We start from the raw sequence: 22238 nt of genomic DNA, 5'->3' as shown, positions 1-22238 counted from the left end.
GGAGGGAGGGAGGGAGGGAGGGAGGGAGAGAGAGAGAGAGAGAGAGAGAGAGAGAGAGAGAGAGAGAGAGAGAACCAAAACGGACTTAGAAGTACATAAATATATCTTAAAAGTTATTCTTCTTAAGTCTTCTTATGTCTAAAATCGAAATGATCATCAAAAATACTACTAGACAATTTTTTTTTTATAAAACAAGCTGCATGTTTCTTTTTGCTTTATTTTGCTTTGTTTTGTTTGTTATGGAGCTGAGGATTAGCCCCAGGGTTGTGTTCATGCTGGATAAACAAGTACCACTGAGCAATATCCCAGATTTTGATGAATATTTAACTTTGAGAAAAAGTCTCACTAGGTTTCTTAGTCTGGCCTTGAACTCACTGTGTAGCTCAGACAACTCCTGAGCTTTAATTCTCCTGCCTCAGTTTCCAGGATAATTGGGATCACAGGTAAGCACCACCAAGCCTATCAAGGTAACATACCTCTTAACTCAGATGTGTATCTAGTCTGCAGAAAGATGGTCAGATATTAATTTTAAGCCATCAATCATTTCCATTGCTGAAATAAATAGCCAAGTGTTTATTGTGTCCACTCTATCTTTGATTCCTTTGGAATTCTTCATTTTGAGCCTATGTACAATTTTACCCTGTTTTCTTTCTTGTTACACTTTTGACAAAAGATGCTGAAGATCAATAGCTACTTCCCAAAGTTTATAGTATAATTAAAATGTGTAGCAGGAATAATTTTCTCTTCAAACCCTAAGGCAAAGCCTAGAATTATTGACTGAGTCAATGTTATGTGATGGAACATGTTTTATTATGTTTATGGATAATATAAAGAAGTTTATGTCCTTTACATGTAATTTGTTAAGTTAGAAACACTAGGGAGGAAATTCACATCAGCGGAACTTCCATTGTCTAAAAACCCCTTCCAGGTGTAGTTACTAAAGATAAATCTTTACTGTTTAATAATTGCATATGATCACCTAAAATTCAAAGTGAAGGCTAACAGTCAAAATATTCTTGAATTTAGTGGAACCCCTTCACTTCAAATCACTTCTGCAGGGCTTTATCACCTCTAATGAAAATGCCAGGAATGTATGTATGGTGGAAATATCATAAGATAGTGAATGGAGAGGGGACAAGTGGAATCAGGGTGAGATCTAACAGAAATCTGTGTGCACAGTGACTGCTCTAGGGAGCCCTGAGAATGCAGCCATAGCACCTACAGAATGGACTGTTCAAAACCTTATTCTTTCTATTAGCAAGATTTAGTAGCTGCTAATTTTTCCATGTGGCTAAATGTCAAATATTTGTAATACTTCCCTAGAGTTTTATGATTTCCTTTTTTTGCTGGGTCATTTAATAATTATAATAATAATACACCAGGAAACTACAGTGATCAAGAGGCAGACAAAACTACATCTTCATTGAATTATAGCTCTTTCCATTAGTGGTATTCAATCAAAATTTTGGGTGTTTTTATTTTCTTTTTATATTTTTTGTAGGTTACATATTAAAATTTAATTTATGTTTATCATGTCCTTAAAATATACAAATCCTGCCTCTGTAGAAGTCTCGTACTTATCACTTCATCTCACTAGGTAAGCAAAAACGTCATCCTCAGAAAGAAGAGGGAAGAACATGGGTAGTGTCTAGAGAAAGCAAGAATATATCACTTGCAGAAGAAGTAGAGGGTAGAAGGGCACTAGGAATAAACATATTTCATTTTAGGAAAGTCAAGATTGATAAACTTGTTAAGCAATAGCAAACTCTGAAACCCGGAAGCTTCCTGAGTTCTCCTTCCTTTTTGTTTGTCATTGTAGGAGAAAACCTGCAAAAAATACAATTCAGTATAGAATCACTTCCAACACTTCCAACAATAATGGCAGCATGGTAGAAGCCAAAGAAAATTCTGCCATGGAAGTTCTCAAGTTCCTACAGATCAGATTATGTGACTAGTATGACTTCTTGATCACAGTAGATTTTCTAGAAGGTGGCTGCTAAGATTAAAACTAAGTCATTCAGTTTACTCTAAGACACTCCAGAGCAGATGCTACAGAAAACACATCAGTTCAGAGCCTAAATATGTTTAAAATTTGTTACCTTGACAGGCCTGGTGGTACACACCTGTGATCCCAATAATCCTGTAAGTTGAGGCAGGAGAATCATACTTTAGGGCTGCCTGAGTTACACAATGAGTTCATGGCCAGGCTAACATAAATACCTCAAAACTCAAGCAGGATTCAGGATGGGGAATTCAAGACACATGAGCTATCATGGACCTCATTGCTGCTGTTGCCACTCTCCTTTCCAGGTGTAGGCTCTCCTGTTGACAGGATTCCTCAGAACCAAGAAGTGTGTCCACGGAGTCTCCTGGTTAACCCTGCAACCCTAAAACCATATCACCCACCTTCCTCAGCACCATCTACTTTCTTAACCCATCTGCTGTCTGTGAGAGATGCTTTTCCAGACTATACACATCTTTTCCATCTGCGTGGTACTTGGTTCTAGCTGGCTGGTTTGGAAATCGGGGCGTTAGAATCAACTGGGTAAAGGGCTGCCCAGTTGCTCTTACTTGTATGCAGAGAGAAACACATATCACTGATGCCCCCAGTCATGCCCCATAAAACCTAATCCATCAGAATCAGAGCCAGACCAAAGCAGTAGGGTGATGTGTCCACAAGGAACATCATCAAAATTCTCCTCCATTCTGGATTGGGGGTGGCCCACTCTCTTGCATTCCTGTCCTCAGCAATATAGAATAGCTGGGGCCAATAAAAGTCATGACAGCACTAGTAATTTATCTGCTAGTTCTCATGAGGTCTAAGAGGGTTTCAGTGTGTGCATTCATTGGGCCACCTGACCACACAAGGCAGATGTTCCTCTGTCAGACTGAGGCACTAGAGAGGATGACATCCAGAACAAGCAGCACTGTAACTTTGTGCCGAAAGCTGAGCTACCTACACAGGGCTCATAAAAGAGGAGAACGATGTCCCACTAGCTTCCATTTCTTTTCAACAATGATGTACAGAATTTCATTCATCTTGCCATGGGTCTCAGTAAGGTCTGAAAAAAAAAAAAAAAACAGGAATGCTGTGGTCTTCCTCCAAATGGACAGCTCGGTCTACCTGCCAGCCATTGTGCAGGTGTGAAAGCCTAGAGATCACCTTGATCAAGGCTTCACTGTTGGGCTCTGCAAACACTTCTACAGGCCTACGAATCCCCATTACGTGGTCCTATCAGCAGCACACAGCATTCTGTGCAGCGTAATTATGTTCTAGTGTGCGATGTTTTCATTATTACTGATGAAATAATGGAATGACACCAATCTGACATTAGTTAACATTTACTGAAAAATCTTAAAATCTGTGAACAGATCAATACTGATTCCACTTTATTTTCCTTCCTTTGGGCAGAGTGAAATGGAAGTGGCCCTCAGCATTCGAAATTCCAAAATTTGTCAATCTCATTCAGGATAGTATACAGTAGATAGTCCATATGATTGCTATTGCAACGCTTCACAAATGGGATGTTGCTATAAAAAATTATTACCAGGGAAGTAGAGAGAATGCAATGTTTTCACAAATGCAGATGGATTTGTATAAATGCATTTTCTCTTCTAGTTAGGTTCCAGAGTAATAATATGTAAGTGCACATGCGGAGAAATCAACAGCAGGCATCTCTCTCTCTCTCTCTCTCTCTCTCTCTCTCTCTCTCTCTGTCTCTCTCTCTCTTTCTTCTCCTCCACCCTCACACACACACACACACATACACACACATACACACACACAAGTTCATCTCTATGAAACAGGGTATAAGTTTTGTCTCATTACTCTTCCACATCAAAGACTACCTCTGGCATCATTCACAGCAATTGCAGCTGAACAATCCTCGTAATAATACTGCTTGGAGTCAACATCCCATGTGGAGAGCCACCAAGACCCTTGGGCTGTAGAAACTCATTGACTACATGGGTAGAAGACACAAGCCATTTGGTGGCTGTTCTCATTCCCACTCTACTCTGTAATTTGAGAAAACTGGCATTCCACCCACCTCCTGCCTTATCTTACTGTTGTGATGGGACTGTCACTCAGTGGTGGTACTGTCTCCATCACTGGATTTTATCTCCCATAGCAAACATTAAAATGATTGCAATGGAATGCTACTGTACAGCTCATGTCCTCTTCTGCCTCTGAGATACCCCTTGTGTTTATTATCTAACCAGAATTTGAGTTTTATTGAAGATAATTAATTAAAGATATTTATGCATGAGGGTCAGTAGAAAGGCATTCTGAAAGAAAGAAAAGCATGTTCCAGAGCAAGAGTGGAGGTTTTCAAAGCGTACCCCATCTGATTCTGGTTTTCCTTGAAATTCAGTTTTCCCATAACATACCAGCAGCCTCCTAAAACTCCTCTTGCTAAAACTGCCTTTTTTTGTTCCTATTCTCTGACTGTAGCTAGTTCCCAGGGATGTATTATGTGACTTCCAAGTGTCTTAAAGTTTGCCTCTGCAGATGAGTCTCCTTCTGCAGCAATTCTAGTGAGTTTCAGATTATAGTCTGTCTCATGCCCTGCATTAATTCTAGATTTGAACCACTCATCTCCCCCAAATCTAATATTCTGCCATTTTATATTTTCATCTGTTCATATACAAACCCCTACCATGCATTTCCCCGAGAACTCTGACACACGAATCTTTTCTCTCACCTCTGACCCCATCTCAAATCCTCTCACTTCTGCTCAAACCCTGGTCATCTACCATCCTCTCATCTTATTCTGAAATCACAGTGTGAGTCACTCCTGCCAATAGTGCAATCTCTGCCTTCAAAACAGTCAACACTTTAAACCCATCCTCGTTCTTGTTCCATCATCACAGTTTAAATCCTACCATTTGCACCAGGATAGACTCCATCAACGAAATGCTCTTATTTGAAGTGGTCACCTTATGTTTCTCTTTTCTAAATTGAATTCTCATCCTCCATCTCTGAATCGGTTAAAAATACTACGCTCTTTGTCAAAAACAGAAACATTTGAGTTTACACTTTTTTCCTCTTTCTGCATTCAATACAAGCAAAAATTTCATCTGATTTCAGCTTTCTTTCAAGCAAAGTTTCATTTACATCCCAATGATTATGACATGGATTCAGCTCTTCATTACAATGAGATGCTGAAGACAAATTTTAAAATTAAAATAATGATGGTGAAACTGTCATGATGATAGAGGAATACATGTCCACGTACTGCAAATTGATCCTCATCTTCAGGATCTCCTAATAAGGAACATGTGGCTGATATACACAAAATAAGTAATTATATAAATACATTTTTCATAAAACTAATGATTTGTCAAAAGTCAGAATCAGTTTCCTCATGGCTATCCAATCATGTACAATAGATCATAACAAAAGATTGACCAGTGCTTCAATGCCTCATAGTTGCCTGAAATGTGCTGTATTCAAAGGTAAATGTATGACATTTGTCCAGATACCCATACCTACCCTGGACAACTCTTGTACATCTTCTATTAGGTATATGACAACTGGCAACATCAACAACTCAGTCTTCTGTCTGTGCATTTGAAGGCATTTGTTTCTCTATCAGTTTCTCTATGGGACAAATTTTCCTCTCAGAGTCATTCATTTATCTTGTTTTCCCCACTTATAGTGACCGCTTATGCTGGTAACCCCACCCAGTACCACTGTAGAGGAAAACTATAGTCACGGGGAGGAACAAATTATCCAAACTTGAATTACAAATGACTACTGCAAATTTCCTGGAATCAAACACACTGTGCCACATACTCATCTTCTGAAACAGGCTCTTTCATTTTAAGACAGTGTTTATTTCTCAATGGCATTTTAATTAAGACTTACATTTTTATTGATCATGATAAGTGCTGCTACTTTATGCTCAACTAATTTTCATGTTTGAATAAATGTAAATCGTAGAACTAACACTATGGATTTTATGTTTGCTTTTCTCTAAGCATATTGGATGTGTTCTTTGTTAAAAACAGAGTGTTGGAGATGGTTCTAGGCAAAAGAAGACTACAATAAACATGTCAGATATGGTCCATCACAGGATAAAAATTTAATGTAGAAAAATATACAGTGAACAAATTTCCATGAAAAGAAAATATCTCGTGGTGAAACATTAAGAGAAACAATATCACACAGTGGGACAGAGCCTGGCAGCTTTAGCTGGGACACCTTGTCATTGTATCCCTGAGGCACCACCTGGGAACTGAATAGCAATAAGAAAAGCAGAAGTTTCTGATGGCACAACCAGTAAATACAGGTCTCAGCATGGAATTAGCCAGCTTTCTGGCTTTTTTTTTTTTTTTTTTTTTTGAAGACAAGAGAAGGCTAAGACAGTTGTGAGGTTCACATAAGCTTTGTACATTTAATTTCTGTCCTAAGGGGCATACAAACTACTTCTTTCAACTTTTTATGACATTATGCTCTTATGCCAAAGCATATTTCATATAAAGAACATTTTTAACTACAATATTCTGTGACCTATATGTCAGTATTACTACAAATGGTCACTAAATCTCATCACAGTACTTGGTTAAATGCAATTTATTAGCTAGTGAATTTTACATATACAAACAAGATTTCTGTTTTTGTGTATGCAAAGTAAAAATTTCTTATCTGTAAAAAGATATTTTCCCAAAGAAATCTGCATAGGTAAAATAGAAAACTGAGCAGAGTAAAAATATAATCCTTGGGGAGTGAATACAGTGTTATTCCTATCAATTTTTCTTCTTTTGTACCAGGATAAAATTTTTCATATGAACAATAAATATTTTGAGGAAGCAGCGCCACCTCACTATATCTGCAGGTCATAGGTCAATGGACTGCAAGTCAACACTGAAGTTCTCCTCTGCATTGATGCTCTTCACCCACCCTCTCCAACACGTCTGCAGATGACTTTCAATCCAACCCAGAACTCCAGCAGAAAGCACCACTCAAGCGCTAGTATGCTTTTAATATCTAATAGATTGCTTGTTATATTCTCAAATTCCGAGAAATGTGAAGAGCTAAGTTATTCATATGCTTATTTTGTTCTTGACTGCTTAAAATCAAATGTGTTTTTATTCATAAGAGGTAAATAGGCAAATTCTGAGTCACACCCCAAGATCAAGTCTGTATTTGCCATTTCATTTTGACTTGTTATGCTTTCTTCTATTTCCATGTTTAGAATGTATTTGAAAATTATCTGAATTTTTTAAATAAATATATGTGAAGAACATTCACTGTGGCTTGGAACACAGGATTCTGATTTGGGTTACATGGTACTTTCCTGTTTCTGAATAGCTATTTGAAGAAAAATACTCGGTGTCGTCTAACAAGTGCTCCTCTTCTAGTTAGGACCTTAGCCTGCCATTTACTGTCTGGCCAAAAAACTGTGGCTCTCTGGAATCATTTGTGCATTCCATAGCATCTCAATGCAATGTATCTTTAAATCAATTTTATGTTGTTGCTTGGGAACTTGTTTGGAAACTCGTGAGTTACAGAGTAGTTGCTTGAAATGTTCTAACATGCATTTCATATATAGATTTATCTCCTGTTGTGGTGACAGCAAGTATGGACTCTCTTATCATCTACCTCCCCAGTTCATAGGTATGTTTTCTTGTAGTTTCTTGTAGTGACAAAATAAGTTGGTGTTATTTTATATCTTTGTTTGCAATAAGTGGAAAAGAGAGAAGGAAACATATAGAGATACAGTTAAAGAAACTTTTTTTCTTTCCATTAGTTCCAATTTAAAGATTCCAGAGCCAATTAAAACCGCTATTTCAATATCAAAACATTATATTGATCTACAGTTTCTTAGATAACTGTCTGTGGTATGAAATACCTAGAATCATCAAGAGAGGAGGCAGATTTCATCTCTAAGGCTAAATACAGTCCTTCACTGCAGAGGCCCCAAGAAATGTGGATGTGAAGGATTTTTCAAGATTCATCAGTACTCAGTGTAAGAAAAGACTTGTCTGTGGTTGCATTGCTGATCCATAAACAAGAGGAAAATTAAATAGAGTGGCTCTTCGGGCTTTTCAGTGTCTCATGCTCTTTTTTTCAAAGGAAGTCTTTTTTTTAAAATTATTTTGATAAAACTAAGAAATCACATAGATAAACTTCAAGAGCTTAATCTTTTCTCAGATTCCAAATCACACAGCAAAGCTGACTGTGTTATTTTAAAGTGGACACTCACATCTGCATGCCTATTGTGGTACATTCACTCTTGATTACATTTTTCTTCTGCAGTGTTTTAGCAGATAAGATTTTATGCATGTTCTTTAAATTGCACTCATTTGTACAGGGGTGTAATAGAGCCTGAACTCCGCAGATCAGCACATCAGAGGGGAGGGCTGCCCTGGTTTTCCATATAAATTACTAAAGCTTTTATGAAAGCAACTTCTAAAGCATTTAGCTGTGGGGATGATTAAACATATCTATCAGCAGAGCAACCAAATAGCCCTGTCAAATAAAACTGTTTACACATTCTTTTCCTGAAGAGAGATTAGAAGCTCAGGGGTTCAAGTGCAGCCCAACGCCCGGTTATGTTTTCATCCTAATGACATTTCCTTTGCAAACTTGTCAGTTGCCTATTTTCCCTTCACTTGTAAACCAGGTGTAATACTTTCTAATAATAAGCCAACAACATGTTTAGTTAATAATCCTTCCAAAATTAACTGTGAAAAAAAATGAAAGTTGGCTCCCCTACTCAATTATTTAAATGTGTTTAAACTCTTTCCAAAATCCAAAGACTAGAACAGAATGTAATAATTATATGGTGCTTATACACGTATAATCATCAGATTAATACTGCATTCTTTGTCCCACTCCTGAAAGGAAGGGAAGCGATTCAAAGACAGAGAAACCCTTTTGAACACACGAAAACTTTAATTGCATTATTATTGACAATAATATTTAAATGATCATGGTATAGTATATGCATATAGCACATTTTCTTCTTGGAGTGACTTTAATGGAAAGAAAATATTTCCTTTTAAAACTCTTTTAATGCCACAAAGCATCATTTCAGTCAAAGGGATACTCTGTCTTTTGTAGAAGCTAAAAGTCCAGAAACACTGCATTGTAAAGCATTTGAAAAAATGGCTTTTCCCTCAGCACCAGGTTTTAACTAAGTACCATATTATTAACCCATTTTACCTCATGTTCCATTTAACATATTGCTTGTCAATCTATTTCAAATAAGGTTCAGATTCTATTTCCACTTAAAAAAGACCAAGGAATGCAAAGACAGCTTCCCAGCTCAGGAGCACTGATTTCATTATTTCTTGTATTATACTTCAAATGTCATCCCCTAATCTGATTTCCCTTCCCCAGAATTCTAGGCCTTGTTGCTCAGAATACCCTGATGCCAGTTTCTCATACGTTCCTGCCTGGGAGCATGCTTATTTAACTCAGATACTTGTGGATTTTTACGCTTGGCATTTTCAGTCCTTTCACTTTCTCTAAACATATTTGGTTCTGTTCTCAAGTTAGGAGAACATCTAGGAAGCTGCAGAAAGTTTCAACTCCAAAGAACTCTGCTAAATCAGTAAAACATCCCAACTCCTATATCTCTGCTTTTCAATGTTCAAGTCTAACTATTAGTTATCTACTAAGACAGGCATCATCTCCCTACCTTCATCTATCCTTAAGAGCAGGAGGAGCCCTTGTCATGTAGTTTAAAGGAGAGTTCTCTGCACCTGTCTTAATTTAAACCATTGTTAAAATTTTGCAACAACCAACTGGAAAGTCTTCTTTGTGGCTTTAGAAATCTTTCTAGGCACTCACAAGCATGGTTTCCAATGGTGAATGCGGAGATAGTTCCCACCACACACAGTAAGTATGCACACCAAACCAGTTCAGCGGGTCAGAGAATGCAGTCCTACTACCCTGAGGGTGCACCTCCCAGCCACAGACACCAAGGCACCTATCTTTCTTCCTAGACTTCTTTGTTTTTCTTTTACTGGCCAGAAAGAAACAGCTTTGTTTCTTTAACATGTGCCATGAGAATCCTTCTGTGGCTTTCAGATGACTCCTGGAGGAAAGGGATGTTTAACTCAAGGTCTTAAAAGTTTCTCTCCATAAATGCCATGCAGTCTTGAAAAAAGCCAAGACTGGGGGGTCCAGTCCGACCATAGCCTGAGTCCAAGACATTATTTTCCAGGTCATAAACACAAAGCCTACAAGGTGTCACCATTGAAAATATCCCGAAGATTGGCTTTCATTATGGATTTGGAAAATAAACAGCTCTAAAAAATAATGCCCCGAATTCTTCAATAAAATTATAGGCTCTGGGTGGCTACAGCAGAGACTGAAATTCTGACAAAGTTTCTGAGAAAATAAAGACAATTTTTCTCAGTTTCATGGGATCTCTGTCTCCTACTCCACACAGCACATACACGGGACTCCTCGTCTTCCCAGTTATCCCTGGCCTGGCAGTGTTAGAGTTCCAGAGCATTTTTGCCTTTCCCCTACAAGCCAGGTCTCCTCTAGTGTGCTGGCAAAGGCTCTTTGTGCTGTCTGCTAGCCAGAGCTGTACTGTCTTCCACAGGGCCCAGCCAATTCTGCCTGACTCAGAACAGTGTTTTGGCTTGTCTTTTCTTCCGTGCTGGGCCCTGTGCTTTTGTAGACTGTAAATAATTGCTTCCTAGAACTACAGAACAAGAAGGAACTGAGGCAGGGAGAAGAACTGGTACCCCAAGCTCCCAAAGAACCCACACTGCTGCGAAACAAGGGACAGGTGTAATCTATACATGTAGAAGAGCCCAGATATTGCTCTTGATATATCTTGAAGACCTTGCGAGTGCTCAAAACTAGGCAATATGTTTTATTCAGTCATCTCTGGGGTGAGTTAACATGCTGAGCCCTTTAAAAGGAGACTTGGAAATGTCTACCTAAGGATAGAGCCTGAGAGACAGCTTAGGCAAGAAAGAAGTTCACAGGGGTTGAGGAAGGCATGATCAAGTGAGGCCCAGAAACTTGGAGATCACACATGCTTTGTCTTCTTCACAGTTTTTCCTGATGCTTTCTTGGTAACAAAATATGTGGAGCGGCAGATAATCTAAGTCACTCATGGAAGAAAAGATAACAGGGAATCCTGGACTATAGCAGCTTTCGGGGACTTGGGAAGGGAACTGCAGGTTATCCAGTCACCTGAAAAATGGCTTCCACCTGTGCTGTAGAGCACTGGGCAGACCTACTGAGTTATGTGCAATATGCTAGAAAATGGTTCTTCCTTTCTTCAGCAAGTGACAAGGTGTGAAGAGCACATGCCTGTTCTTTATGACCCATTTCTGTATGCTATTCATAGTTGCTACTCTGTCTTAACCTACGCAAGTCACACTTGAACCTGGGAATATGATGAACTTCTACTGTAAAATTCATATCTTAAATTCTCTGTCTGGTCACTCTGACATGGAGACTCAAAGAAATTGCTTTTTGTATTTAGAAGGATAATAAAAACTCATTTATGTCAAACTGTAGATAGAATTAGATGAACTTAACTATAAAAGCCCAGTTTCCTACGCTGTTGACATACGAAAGTCCAGTTTTCCATGCTGTTTGAACTATGAGAGATCAATAGTACCTGGGCTTCAGTAACATGTACAACCAGGTCCTTGACTGTGTCGTGTGTGTGTATATGTGATTTTGCATGTGTTATATATATGTGTGTGTGTGTATGTTTTGTACATATGGTATATATGTATGTATATATGTACTATATACATACTATTTTATAGATATATCATTTTGTGGATATATATAAAGTTATATATAGCAACATTATGTATATATATATATATATATATATATATATATATATATATATATATATATACACACATAATACCAGCAAAATGAAGACTCTGCTATAGTACGGCTAACCCTTGACACAGACTAGTTTGTGCTACCCTAATATAATAAAATAAACTGGGAATTTGTAATCAGCACCACTTTACTTTCACAGTTAAGAATAGGAAGTCCATGAGCTGTCAGCATCTGGCATGGAAGTTCTTGCTGCACCTTCTCAGGGCAGAATGTAGAAGGGCAACAGAACAGCAACTGTTCACAACAGCCTTGCCTCCAGCTGTATGAACCTATGCAAGGCAGCAGAACGCTCATAGCACAGACACTTCCCAACAGGGGCTGCCTTCTGTCGCAGATACATTATGACCAACACAGTTTGGCTATGTATTTATACCATAATTCCCCCCATTTCTGTCTAGAGATGGTCCATCATATCAAATGTCTATATAACATCTTTAGAAAATCATTGTTGAAAGGCACATGTAAGAGCTCCAGTAATAATAAATAAGATCCTCAAAGACAAGCACTTGTCCTTCTGCTATATATTTCATGTATGAAGAACAATATCTGAATATAGTGTTTCAAATAAAAAAAACACCCATCTTCAAGTAACTTCAGAGTTTTAACTTTTCTTTCTTTTCTTCTCTTTCTTTCTTTTGACACTGGGTGTCACACCACAACTTCGGTTATCTCGGTATGTACTTTGTAGTACAGGCTAGTGTAAACTCTTGGCACACCTCCTACCTCATATCCCTAGGGCTAGGGTTACAAATGTGAGTCACCTTGACCAGCTCAGAACAGTCTTTAAAATGTATGCTGTTAAGTAGAAGACAAAATTAATCTTTGAAAATACTTTATTTCATTCATTTTGATCATTTTTGAAATCTATTTTCAGATCTAGGACTCGGTAGGGCATTGATAACACAACAATGTTAGTATATTCTGTAAATGAAGACTCTGGGTTGTATTGATTCTCTAGGTGGTAAGCAAAATTATCAAAACACCTTATCTTTATACACATAAATCAAAATAGACATGGTCCCAACATTAATTTTCTTTATATTATAAATAATCCAGAAACTGTGTAAAACCGCCGATGTTCCTTTGTTTCCCCAAATCTCTCAATAGTTTCTGTTTGTTTTAATGTGACACAGACTGAAATGACAGGATGCCAACACTCTAAAACCACAGGTCTTAACTTGGTAGACCTGCCAAGGTGACATCTAAGCAGGCTGTATATGTATAACAGGAGAAGGGGAAAGTAGACTGTCAGAAATACAGTATGAAAACATGAGAAAAATGGAACAGCAACAAACAGCCAACATCCCCATGCTAGGATGCAAACACATTGATGCTCTCCCCACATACTGAGATGGTCACGGTATGGGAGAGGTTTGTGTCCTCTTACATTTATGTTCAACTGTGAACTGCACCAGCAAACCTACAAGGGACTATCATACTCCAGCAGTCGTATACATTTTCTTCAGAGAACTAATTTATGAAATGTTCTTACAATCTAGGTGCCTCTTTCATACTTTTCCAAGGAATACTACTACTTAAAGTTAAGATATGTACATATATATGTGATATGTGTGTATATATATGATCTCACATATACAATATATATCTATTTTATCTCTTGGTCAATAAAATTAATGCAAATAAATTATTCTCATAATATTCTAAATGAGACATTTTGGCAAATGAGCCTTTTAATTTTACTAGATTCATCACATAATTTTTTTTATTAATTATAATTAAGAGTATTTTCTAATAACAGCATTTCCACAGCTTTCCAAAAGGGATTTTAGAAAATATACAAAGATTTAAAAACTAAGATTTTGCAATTCTAAAGCAATATTGTGAAGATGAAGTAGCCAAAGGCTTCATCTGTGATTAGATGATCCACTTTGGCTACCAAGCTGTTCTAAAGCATCTGGTTTTTGTTCACAACTATGCTATATTTCACAGATGTACATTTATCCTATTTTCTGAGGCAAGGTTTTTCTGTATAGCCCTGGTTCTCCTTGTCCTAGAACTCTCTCTGTAGCCTAGGCTGGCCTTGAACTCACAGAGATCCACCTGCCTCTGTCGCCTGAGTGCTGGAATTAAAGGCTGGCCACCACCCTTGCCATTTTGATGAATTCATTTGAATAAACAGTTCAATATTTTACAATTTTTTGGTGACAAAGTTTTTTTTATAATTTCACAGGAATAACCTAAACCAAAAGCAATTATAAAATACATTTAAAAAATACTTCCTGGTGAAAATTTTATTATATAAAGCTAGTAAGTAATTTTCCAAAGTAGAATAATAAAACATTGCAAAACATACTAAGAGAATATTTATTGATTTATTTTCTGAGAAAAGAGCTTCACACACACAATACATACATACATACATACATACATACATACATACATACATACATACATACAAATAAGGAAATGTGTGAGCCACCCCGTGTTCCCAACAAATTAAGCCTGGCTGCCTACTCTAGCCAAAGTCAATAAAGCAAACCCTTCAAAGGGCAAAGGTATCTGATGAAGTAAGACCTGTAAAATAAGCCACTCCTCCCGCTGATAAGCTGGCCCTCTGAGACTGCTTCCCTTCTTTTAAAGAGTGGAGTTACATTGATTACAAGGACACTTAACTTGTAAACCTAAGTGATAGCGATGACAGTGCCTGATTACAAACAAAACATCCACACAAAATTTGTGCACACAAAAATAACTATTCTGCCAGTGCTGGGGAGAGCGCCCCTGAAAACCCACTGTAGCCCAGAGCACCAAGTCTCCGGGTTCAGATGGATTCCCAGGCATTATCTACTTTCTACTATTGTTAAAGGAGTGAGCGCGGCAGCGACAAAATCCATCTTCCACGTTAGTAACAGTCCTCACCGCTCTCCCCCAACCTGGAAATACCTCAAAACTCAGCGGTGGCAACATGTACGGAAGCACAGACGCGCGGGCACATGCACACACAGAGCTAAGAACACTGCTGAAGTTTCTGACTGAGAACATTTCAAAGGCTGTTGGCGCTTACCTTGCAAAGACATGTTAGAAAAACCAGCTTCCTTCTCTCCCATTTTATTCTTTCTTTGTACAGGGGCCCAGCAGTTTCGGGTTGTGTCAGCTACCTTGCAAGCCTTGTGACCTTCTGACTTGCTACAGTAGTATTGTAACAGTACACTGCCGGCTTTCTTCTGTGAATAATTACCATTCGGCTTCCTGAGTTACCTGGCCTTGCAGGACCTGTTTTACTATGAAGTGAGCTCACATGCTTTCTTCCAAAGTCCTGTTACTAAACTGCTTCACAACACATGGCTTTGTTCCAGTTTGGATATTGACTTTTCCCCCGAGTGTTGGCGGTATTATCAACACGGCATGTTTCAGAGGAAATGTTCCTCTTCTGTCTTCTTTTGTTTTCTGTTTAGTGTTCTTACTCTGTGTTTCTTAGAGACATATAATAAAAATGTAAGCACTTTTTGTAGTATCTATTGTGTAAATAGGGGGAAAGAACTGCATCAGAATCTGTGTTTTACAGTTGAATTAGGACATAAAATGGAGTAATAATTTACATCACAAAGTTAATATGAAGATTAAAATTAATGTGTGACCCCACTAAATATGAAATGGTGAATGATACCATAAAATGAGGGACACTTTTCCTCCTTTTTCTTCCCCTCTTTCTCCTCCTCCTCCTCCTCCTCCTCCTCCTCCTCCTCCTCCTCTTCCTCCTCCTCCTCCTCCTCCTCCTCCTTCTTCTCTCTCTCTCTCTCTCCCTTAGGTAGAGTCACTAGCTGCTATCTGACATCAGTTATGGTAAATATTTATCCATTATTTCTTATTCACTTATCATTTGTGTGTTTGCTGAAGAAATGGTTACACTAGCCAACAGGTGGTGGCACACCCTTTTAATTCCAGCACTGGGGAATGGAAGTCAAAGGCAGGTGGATCTCTGTGAGTTTGAGGCCAACCTGGTCTACAGAGTGAGTTCCAGGACAGGCTTCAAAGCTACAGAGAAACCCTATCACACATAAACAAAAACCAGCAAATAAATAAAAAAAAAGCAAAAGAACAAACAAGCAAAAAAGGAAGCAGTGATCACACTAATGGAGCCCACGCAAGCTAAAACTTGTGCATTTCCTGTTCTCTCTCCCCCGTTCTGAGATTTCAGCTGTGCATCACTTCACACAACTCAACAGGGAGATTTCAACAAATTATTTCAGACTGAGTAACTATCGTGATGTGTACCTTCAATCCCAGCACTGGGATGGCAGAGGCAGGTAGGTCTCTGTGAGTTTAAGGCCAGCCTGGTCCATGTAGCAAGTTCCAGGCCAGCAAAAGCTACATTGAAAAAAAAAAGTCAATCCTTTCAGTCTTAAAGATCCAGTCCTCATTTACAAAGATTGCTGATATTCATGTATTTTAATAATAGGAAAACACAAGAAATACATCATAGAAAAAATACAAAAATATAATAGGAAAAAAATAGCATTAACTGACAGTAACTGTGAACCTCAAGTGATGGAGGTGGGTCTTGTATCTTATCTGTTGATTTCATTGGTTAATAATAAAGAAACTGCCTCGGCCCTCATAGGACAGAAAATTAGGTAGGCGGAGTAGACAGAAGAGAATTCTGGGAGAAAGAAGCTTAGGAGGAGTCGCCATGATGCTCCCACTCCAGACAGACGCAGGTTAAGATCCTCTCTGGTAAGCCAGCTCATGGGCTACACAGAATATTAGAAATGGGTTAGAACAATATGTAAGAGCTAGCCAATAAGAAACTGGACCTAGCCGGGCCAGGCAGTGTTTGAAAGAATACAGTTTCCGTGTAATTATTTCTGGGTATAAGCTAGCCATGCGGGCGGCCGGGTGCCGGGGACGCAGCCCTGCCGCTCCTATTTCAACACTCAAGGAAACATAAGCACTAATATAAGCCATAAAGTAGAATTTTATCTTTAAATTATAATTTGTAAATGACAGAAGAAATTGTTGATAAAATTACAAAGATTTATTTGAATTTCCACTTTCCCCCTCTTGAGTTCTTTGCCTGTTGGCTTTCACCAGAAAAACAAGACTATAGATACATATGACTTGGTTTCTTCCTTTAACAACTCTTTTGGCATTTACAAGTAATCTGTTCACCATTTACTAGTGTAAGGCAAATTCTGAATTTATAACTAGTCTATATAAGCAACAGTAGTGATGAGAAATTCATTAAAAAATAGTAACAGTAACACAATATTTTTCAGAATTCAGTCTTTCTTTTTTAAAACAGGTGTTCTCTGTGTAACAGCACTAGCTGTCCTGGAACTAACTCTGTAGACCAAAATGGCCTCAAACTCACACCGTATTTCTTTTTGAAGATTTATTTCATTGATATTATGTGTATGTATGCATGTATGTATGTATGCATGTATGTATGTGTCTTTGTGTGTGAGTATGTACATGTGTCTATACAGACCAGACATTTCAGATACCCTGCATCTGGAGTTTTAGGTTGTTGTGAGCCATCTGCGGTGGGTACTAGGAACCAAATTCTGTTCCTATTCCAGAGCAGTCGATTGTCTTCACAACTGGGGCCTTCTCTCCAGCCCCATATTTAAATGTTCTGTGTTGACTTTATTGTTTACCTGACATTAATTTTCTTATCTCAGATGAGCATGCCAGAAAACTTACTATCAAAGCCTGACTCATAAGAGTAAGCCAGGGCCTTTGCTTCTAGTCATCCAGGCTTGGGTCTGCTCCTGAACACGGCATTCCTGCTGAGAACAGCTGCATGGCTTACCTTATGTACCATGCTACAAACTTTGCCAAGGCAGACAGAAATTGAATGTTTACCAGGAGAGTACTGCAGGAATCATAGTCTGACTCCATGGTCACCGGAACAACATGAATTCTAATCTTCTGTCTTTTTAACCATGTTGGAAATGTATTGATTGACATTATTGCTCCGGGTACCTACCCTGAGTCAGTAATAGGACAGAATACCATTGTGTGCATACTGGTTTGTGGATTACAACTTGAAGTGGGTTACAGAGAAAGGAGAATACAGTTCTACATTCTATTCTCGTTACTGACCCAAGATTATAGCATAAAAATCATTTCTGACACTACAATTACCAAAAATACGAGTTCAGTGACAGAGAAACATAGGAATATCTCTTCCATACCTTTACACATGCTTGGAAAACTTTTTATCGGGGAAATGGCTGCTGTTGCTGCTGGTGATATGTGCGTACATGTTCATAGATACACGTGTGTATTTTTGTGTGTGCTTGTGTGTGTAAGCCAGAAGGTATCTTGTCAAGTGAATTTCTGGCATATTTTATGAAATAGAGACTCTGATTGGGGCAGAGAGCTTGTCTGTCTTGCTGGGTTACAGGTGAAGACAGAGCTCACCTCTGTATGCAGGTGCTGGAAATCTGGCTGGGATGCTCACGCTTACACAGCAGATACTGAGCCATCTCAATAGGTCCTGGTTTGTTTTTGAATAGTCAAAATGTTTTCTACAAGCCTAGAAGAAAATGCATTTATTTACTGTTTACCTGAATAACTTATTGGCAAAACTTCTGGAGTCCCTCCTCTGTGACACCCTCCATGTCCTTTGTCCTCCACTTCTTTTCATGATGCTAAGGCCTCTTTCATCTTGTCCTTGTCACCCTGCATTGTCACACATAGTTTTAACATTGCACACCTGCTCTGAACACACCTAGCATGCCTTTATCAAATGCTGTAGAAATTGCCTCTCAGCTTCATTTGAAGCCAAAGAAAACTGACGATTTTAAAAATTTTCAAGAAAATTTTCTGAATCTTAAAATGCTCTGAATCAATGTGCCCTGTAGAAATTTAGTTATTAAATTTAGTTTCATAACTGTAAAATTTAGATGCCAAAGTTAAATGAAAGTGTCTAACCACATTATTTATTCCAGAAATGAAATCCAAAAAGAGTTGGAAAAGAATAATACAATCACTCTTACGTTACATTCCAACTACTCATAGTGAAGAAATCAATGTTATTGAATAAACTAGCATGAGGTCAAACATGGGAGCATCTGTGATTATCTGGCTCTGATTTTGAAGGAAGACATATGTTAGAATGTAAAAATTCTCAAGTGAGTAATGGGATGTAAGACACCAGCTATGTCAAATGTTATATAAACCTGATAATTCAACATACCTGTTAATTTTGTCAATAGAGAATAAATGATTTCATTCATACAGAATAAAAGAGATAAATATGAATGTCATGGAGAAAAATGGAGAGAAAATGATTAGAACCCTTGAATTCATAATCTTTTGAGACTAAGTTATGACAGAACAAAGTACGTGCTCCAGGGATTAGATCAGATTCGACAAAAGCCTAAAGAGCCAGAAGAAAAGTCTACCCTCAGCCATGAGGAGCAAGTGTTGGCTTTCCATCAAAGACTGAGAAGCATCCCCTTCTTTGAGTTATGTGTTCTGAAGCATTTATTTCATAAATATTAGAGCAAACAGATAAAGCTCCTGTCTAAGGCTACTCGAGTCACTTAAGCTATTTCTCTCTGTCGCCGTCTATGAAGGGAGGAAGAAACAGTCCATTGGAATAATTACATGAGTTAATATGTAAGTGTCAAATATGCTGACAGGCTAATTATACATCATGCTGTTTCTTCTTCTTTGTTGTTGTTGTTTTCTTTTCTTTTGCTTTGCTTTCAAGACAGGGTTTCTCTGTGTAGCTTTGGTGCCTGTCCTGGAACTAGCTCTTATAGACCAGGCTGACTGAGATTCGCCTGCCTCTGCCTCCCAAGTGCTGGAATTAAAGGCCTATGCCACCACCACCTGGCTCATGCTGCTTTTTAAAGTCTTTACAATTACCCAAAATATTACAAACATTTGCAATGTTGGAAATTAATAATATAAAAAATTATCTAGAATAAAATGTCTTTAATTTTTGTTTTTCTTTCTTTGTCAAAATAATTTCATCAACAGTATAAAATATTGAAGTTGAAAAGATTGTAGAAGAAGGGCAGAAAGAACAAAAGAGCCAGAGGATGAGAAGATGAGCTGTGGGATGCCTCTGCTGAATATGGTCCCAGTACAGCAGCTATGGTCCTAAGCAGCCCTCGCTGCCTGCAATGGGTCTACGTAAGCTGGACTTTTCAATTGTCATTCATCAATCAGGACTCTAACCCTCTGCTAAACCATAGCTACTGACTGATTTGGGAGGAGCAGCCTTTATCTTCGGCTGTGTACCCAGCAGGCGTCATTGGCTGAGTGCCAGCTCTTGGTGACATTGACAACACTGATTAAATCCAGCAAACCACAACACAATACTGGAAGATGTGATTTCAGGAGATGGCATAGAGGTAAGATGAGAGTAGGTGGGAGCTACTGCATCAGAATCGATTATACACACATGGGAAATGGTCAATGAATAAGTTCAACTACTGTCACTTTAAAAGAAGTCAGGGTACCATTTAAAACCAGATATTTCATCATCTATCTTTCTTGAATAGGGTTTTGTTTCGTTTGGTTTTTCATTAAAGTTGGACTTTTTGTTGGGTACTTGTAATTAAAACTTTTTTGTTGGGGCCCAATAAGATGGCACAATTTCCAGCTGGGCCTGGTGACATCATTTGCATATTGGATATCTGGAATACAGCAGAAGTAGAGAACTGATTCCTGAATAGTTTACCTCTGATATTCACACACTTGTACACACACACACACACACACATCATTGTTATAAAATAGATGCTAGTTTGCTTTGTCTGTTCTATATAAGTGCTAAGTAATTATATGAATAAATGTGAATGAACAGCCTGGTAAACAGACACTAGACAGATGAGAAGTGCCTAACATTGCCTCACACTTAGGTGTATTGGGGTGTTACCATGTGCCTAGTCACCTAGACTGGAATTTTTTATCTATCGTTTGCTTTACCTGCACAATCTTCATATAGTTACTTGTTGTGGAATATTATTTTAAGATGTATTACATTTGTTTATGCTGTGGAACATTTGTTTAATGATGCAAAGATATGTTGCATCCTTTTATGTTGCATTTGTTTAACTCTATAAAGATGTGTTACTTTGCTGTTTTAAACACCTGATTAGTCTAATAAAGAGATGACCATCCATTAGCTAGGCAGGAAAGGGATAGGCAAGGCTATCAGGCAGAGAGAATAAATAGGAGAAATCTAGGCTGGAGAGAAAAGAAGGAGAGGACGATACCGGGGACCAACTACTCAGCCACACAGCCAGCCATGGAGTAAGAAGAAAAGAAAGACTTATAGACTATAGAAAGGTTAAAAAGTCCAGATAAAAGACATAAAGAGGAAGAAGTTAATTTAAGTTAGAAAAACTGGTTAGAAACAAACCAAACTAAGGCTAGGTATTTGAAAGTAAAAATAGGTCCCCGGTTATTTATTTAGGCACTGGGAGGCTGGCTCCCAAAGAGGATAAAAACAAGCAAATACAAAACAAAAGAAAGCAACCAACTACAGTCATTGTATTCTGTGACTAAAGAAGATGAACAGAAATAGTGACTCATTGGTAGGAACATTCATTACGAAGGAAACTGATTACGTCAGAATTAATGGTATGGAGAATAGTGTCATTTTCATCATTCATCCTCTTTACCTTCACTAAATAAGAGAAGCTGAAGAAACCACACACACACACACACACACACACACACACACACATCAGGACGGTTTTCTGTGTGAAGCATTTAATAATAATAGAAACACAGCACTACCATCTTAGAAAGAGCCAGAAGTGCGACTGCAATGCATTCGGCCTTTTTCTGGGAATCACATCCTATAGTCACACAATGGAAGAACTAAATAACTAGACATTAAATACATTCTATGATCACAGTACACAGTAATATATCCTAGTTGTATAAAAATCTCAAGAAATATGTACTTAAATATCTTTTAAAGTAACATCCCCTTGCTAACTCTCCCAGCCTAAGAAATATAATGGCAGTAGAAAATTTAATTTGTGCAAGCAACATAAAACTACTGTTTAGAATGGACAAGTTATATTATGCCTTGCTCCCCCTATGCAGATGCTTTGTAAGAGAATTGAATGTAAGTGTCTATTTAATGCTTTGAAAGTAAATGTAATTCAAATTGAAGGTACACACACACACAAACACACACACAACACCCATCTACGTGTGCATACTGTTTACTCAAAAACAGAAAATATTTCCTAAAACTCTAAGCTGAGAAAGTGCATTAGGAAAGGGATATACAATATCCCAATGACAAACTAGAATGATGATGTTATCAATTTGGAGACTTTTTTTGTTTGTTTGTTTTTGTCTTTGTTTTTGTAGAAAGAGTTTCTGTGTAGCTTTGGAGCCTGTCTGGAAACTATTTCTTGTTAGACTAGCCTTGAACTCACAGAGATCTACCTGC

At 38.0% G+C, this 22238-nt stretch overlaps 1 protein-coding gene across 6 annotated transcripts in view; it reads right to left on the bottom strand.

The window, feature by feature from the left end:
• Naaladl2 (N-acetylated alpha-linked acidic dipeptidase like 2) overlaps window positions 1-22238 on the bottom strand; it is a 1236187-nt gene that overhangs the window by 847840 nt on the left and 366109 nt on the right. For 3 of the 6 annotated variants that reach the window (XM_050142051.1, XM_050142049.1, XM_050142056.1), the window contains exon 1: window positions 14868-15095. The exons of the other annotated variants lie outside the window; for them this stretch is intronic. Coding sequence is in view for 2 of the 3 variants with exons in the window: in XM_050142049.1 (XP_049998006.1) it covers window positions 14868-14910 (43 nt within the window). In the remaining variant the exon portion in view is untranslated. Of the gene's footprint in view, window positions 1-14867; window positions 15096-22238 lie in introns of those variants that run through there. 6 annotated transcript variants of the gene reach the window in all.

The sequence above is a fragment of the Alexandromys fortis genome, unplaced genomic scaffold (assembly GCF_014885135.2).
Source record: "Alexandromys fortis isolate MF-2015 unplaced genomic scaffold, M_Fortis_MF-2015_v1.1 scaffold_41, whole genome shotgun sequence".
NCBI classification, from domain to species: domain Eukaryota; kingdom Metazoa; phylum Chordata; class Mammalia; order Rodentia; family Cricetidae; genus Alexandromys; species Alexandromys fortis.
Note: the sequence above shows the minus strand (reverse complement) of the source record. Positions and strands in the feature narration are given on the sequence as shown.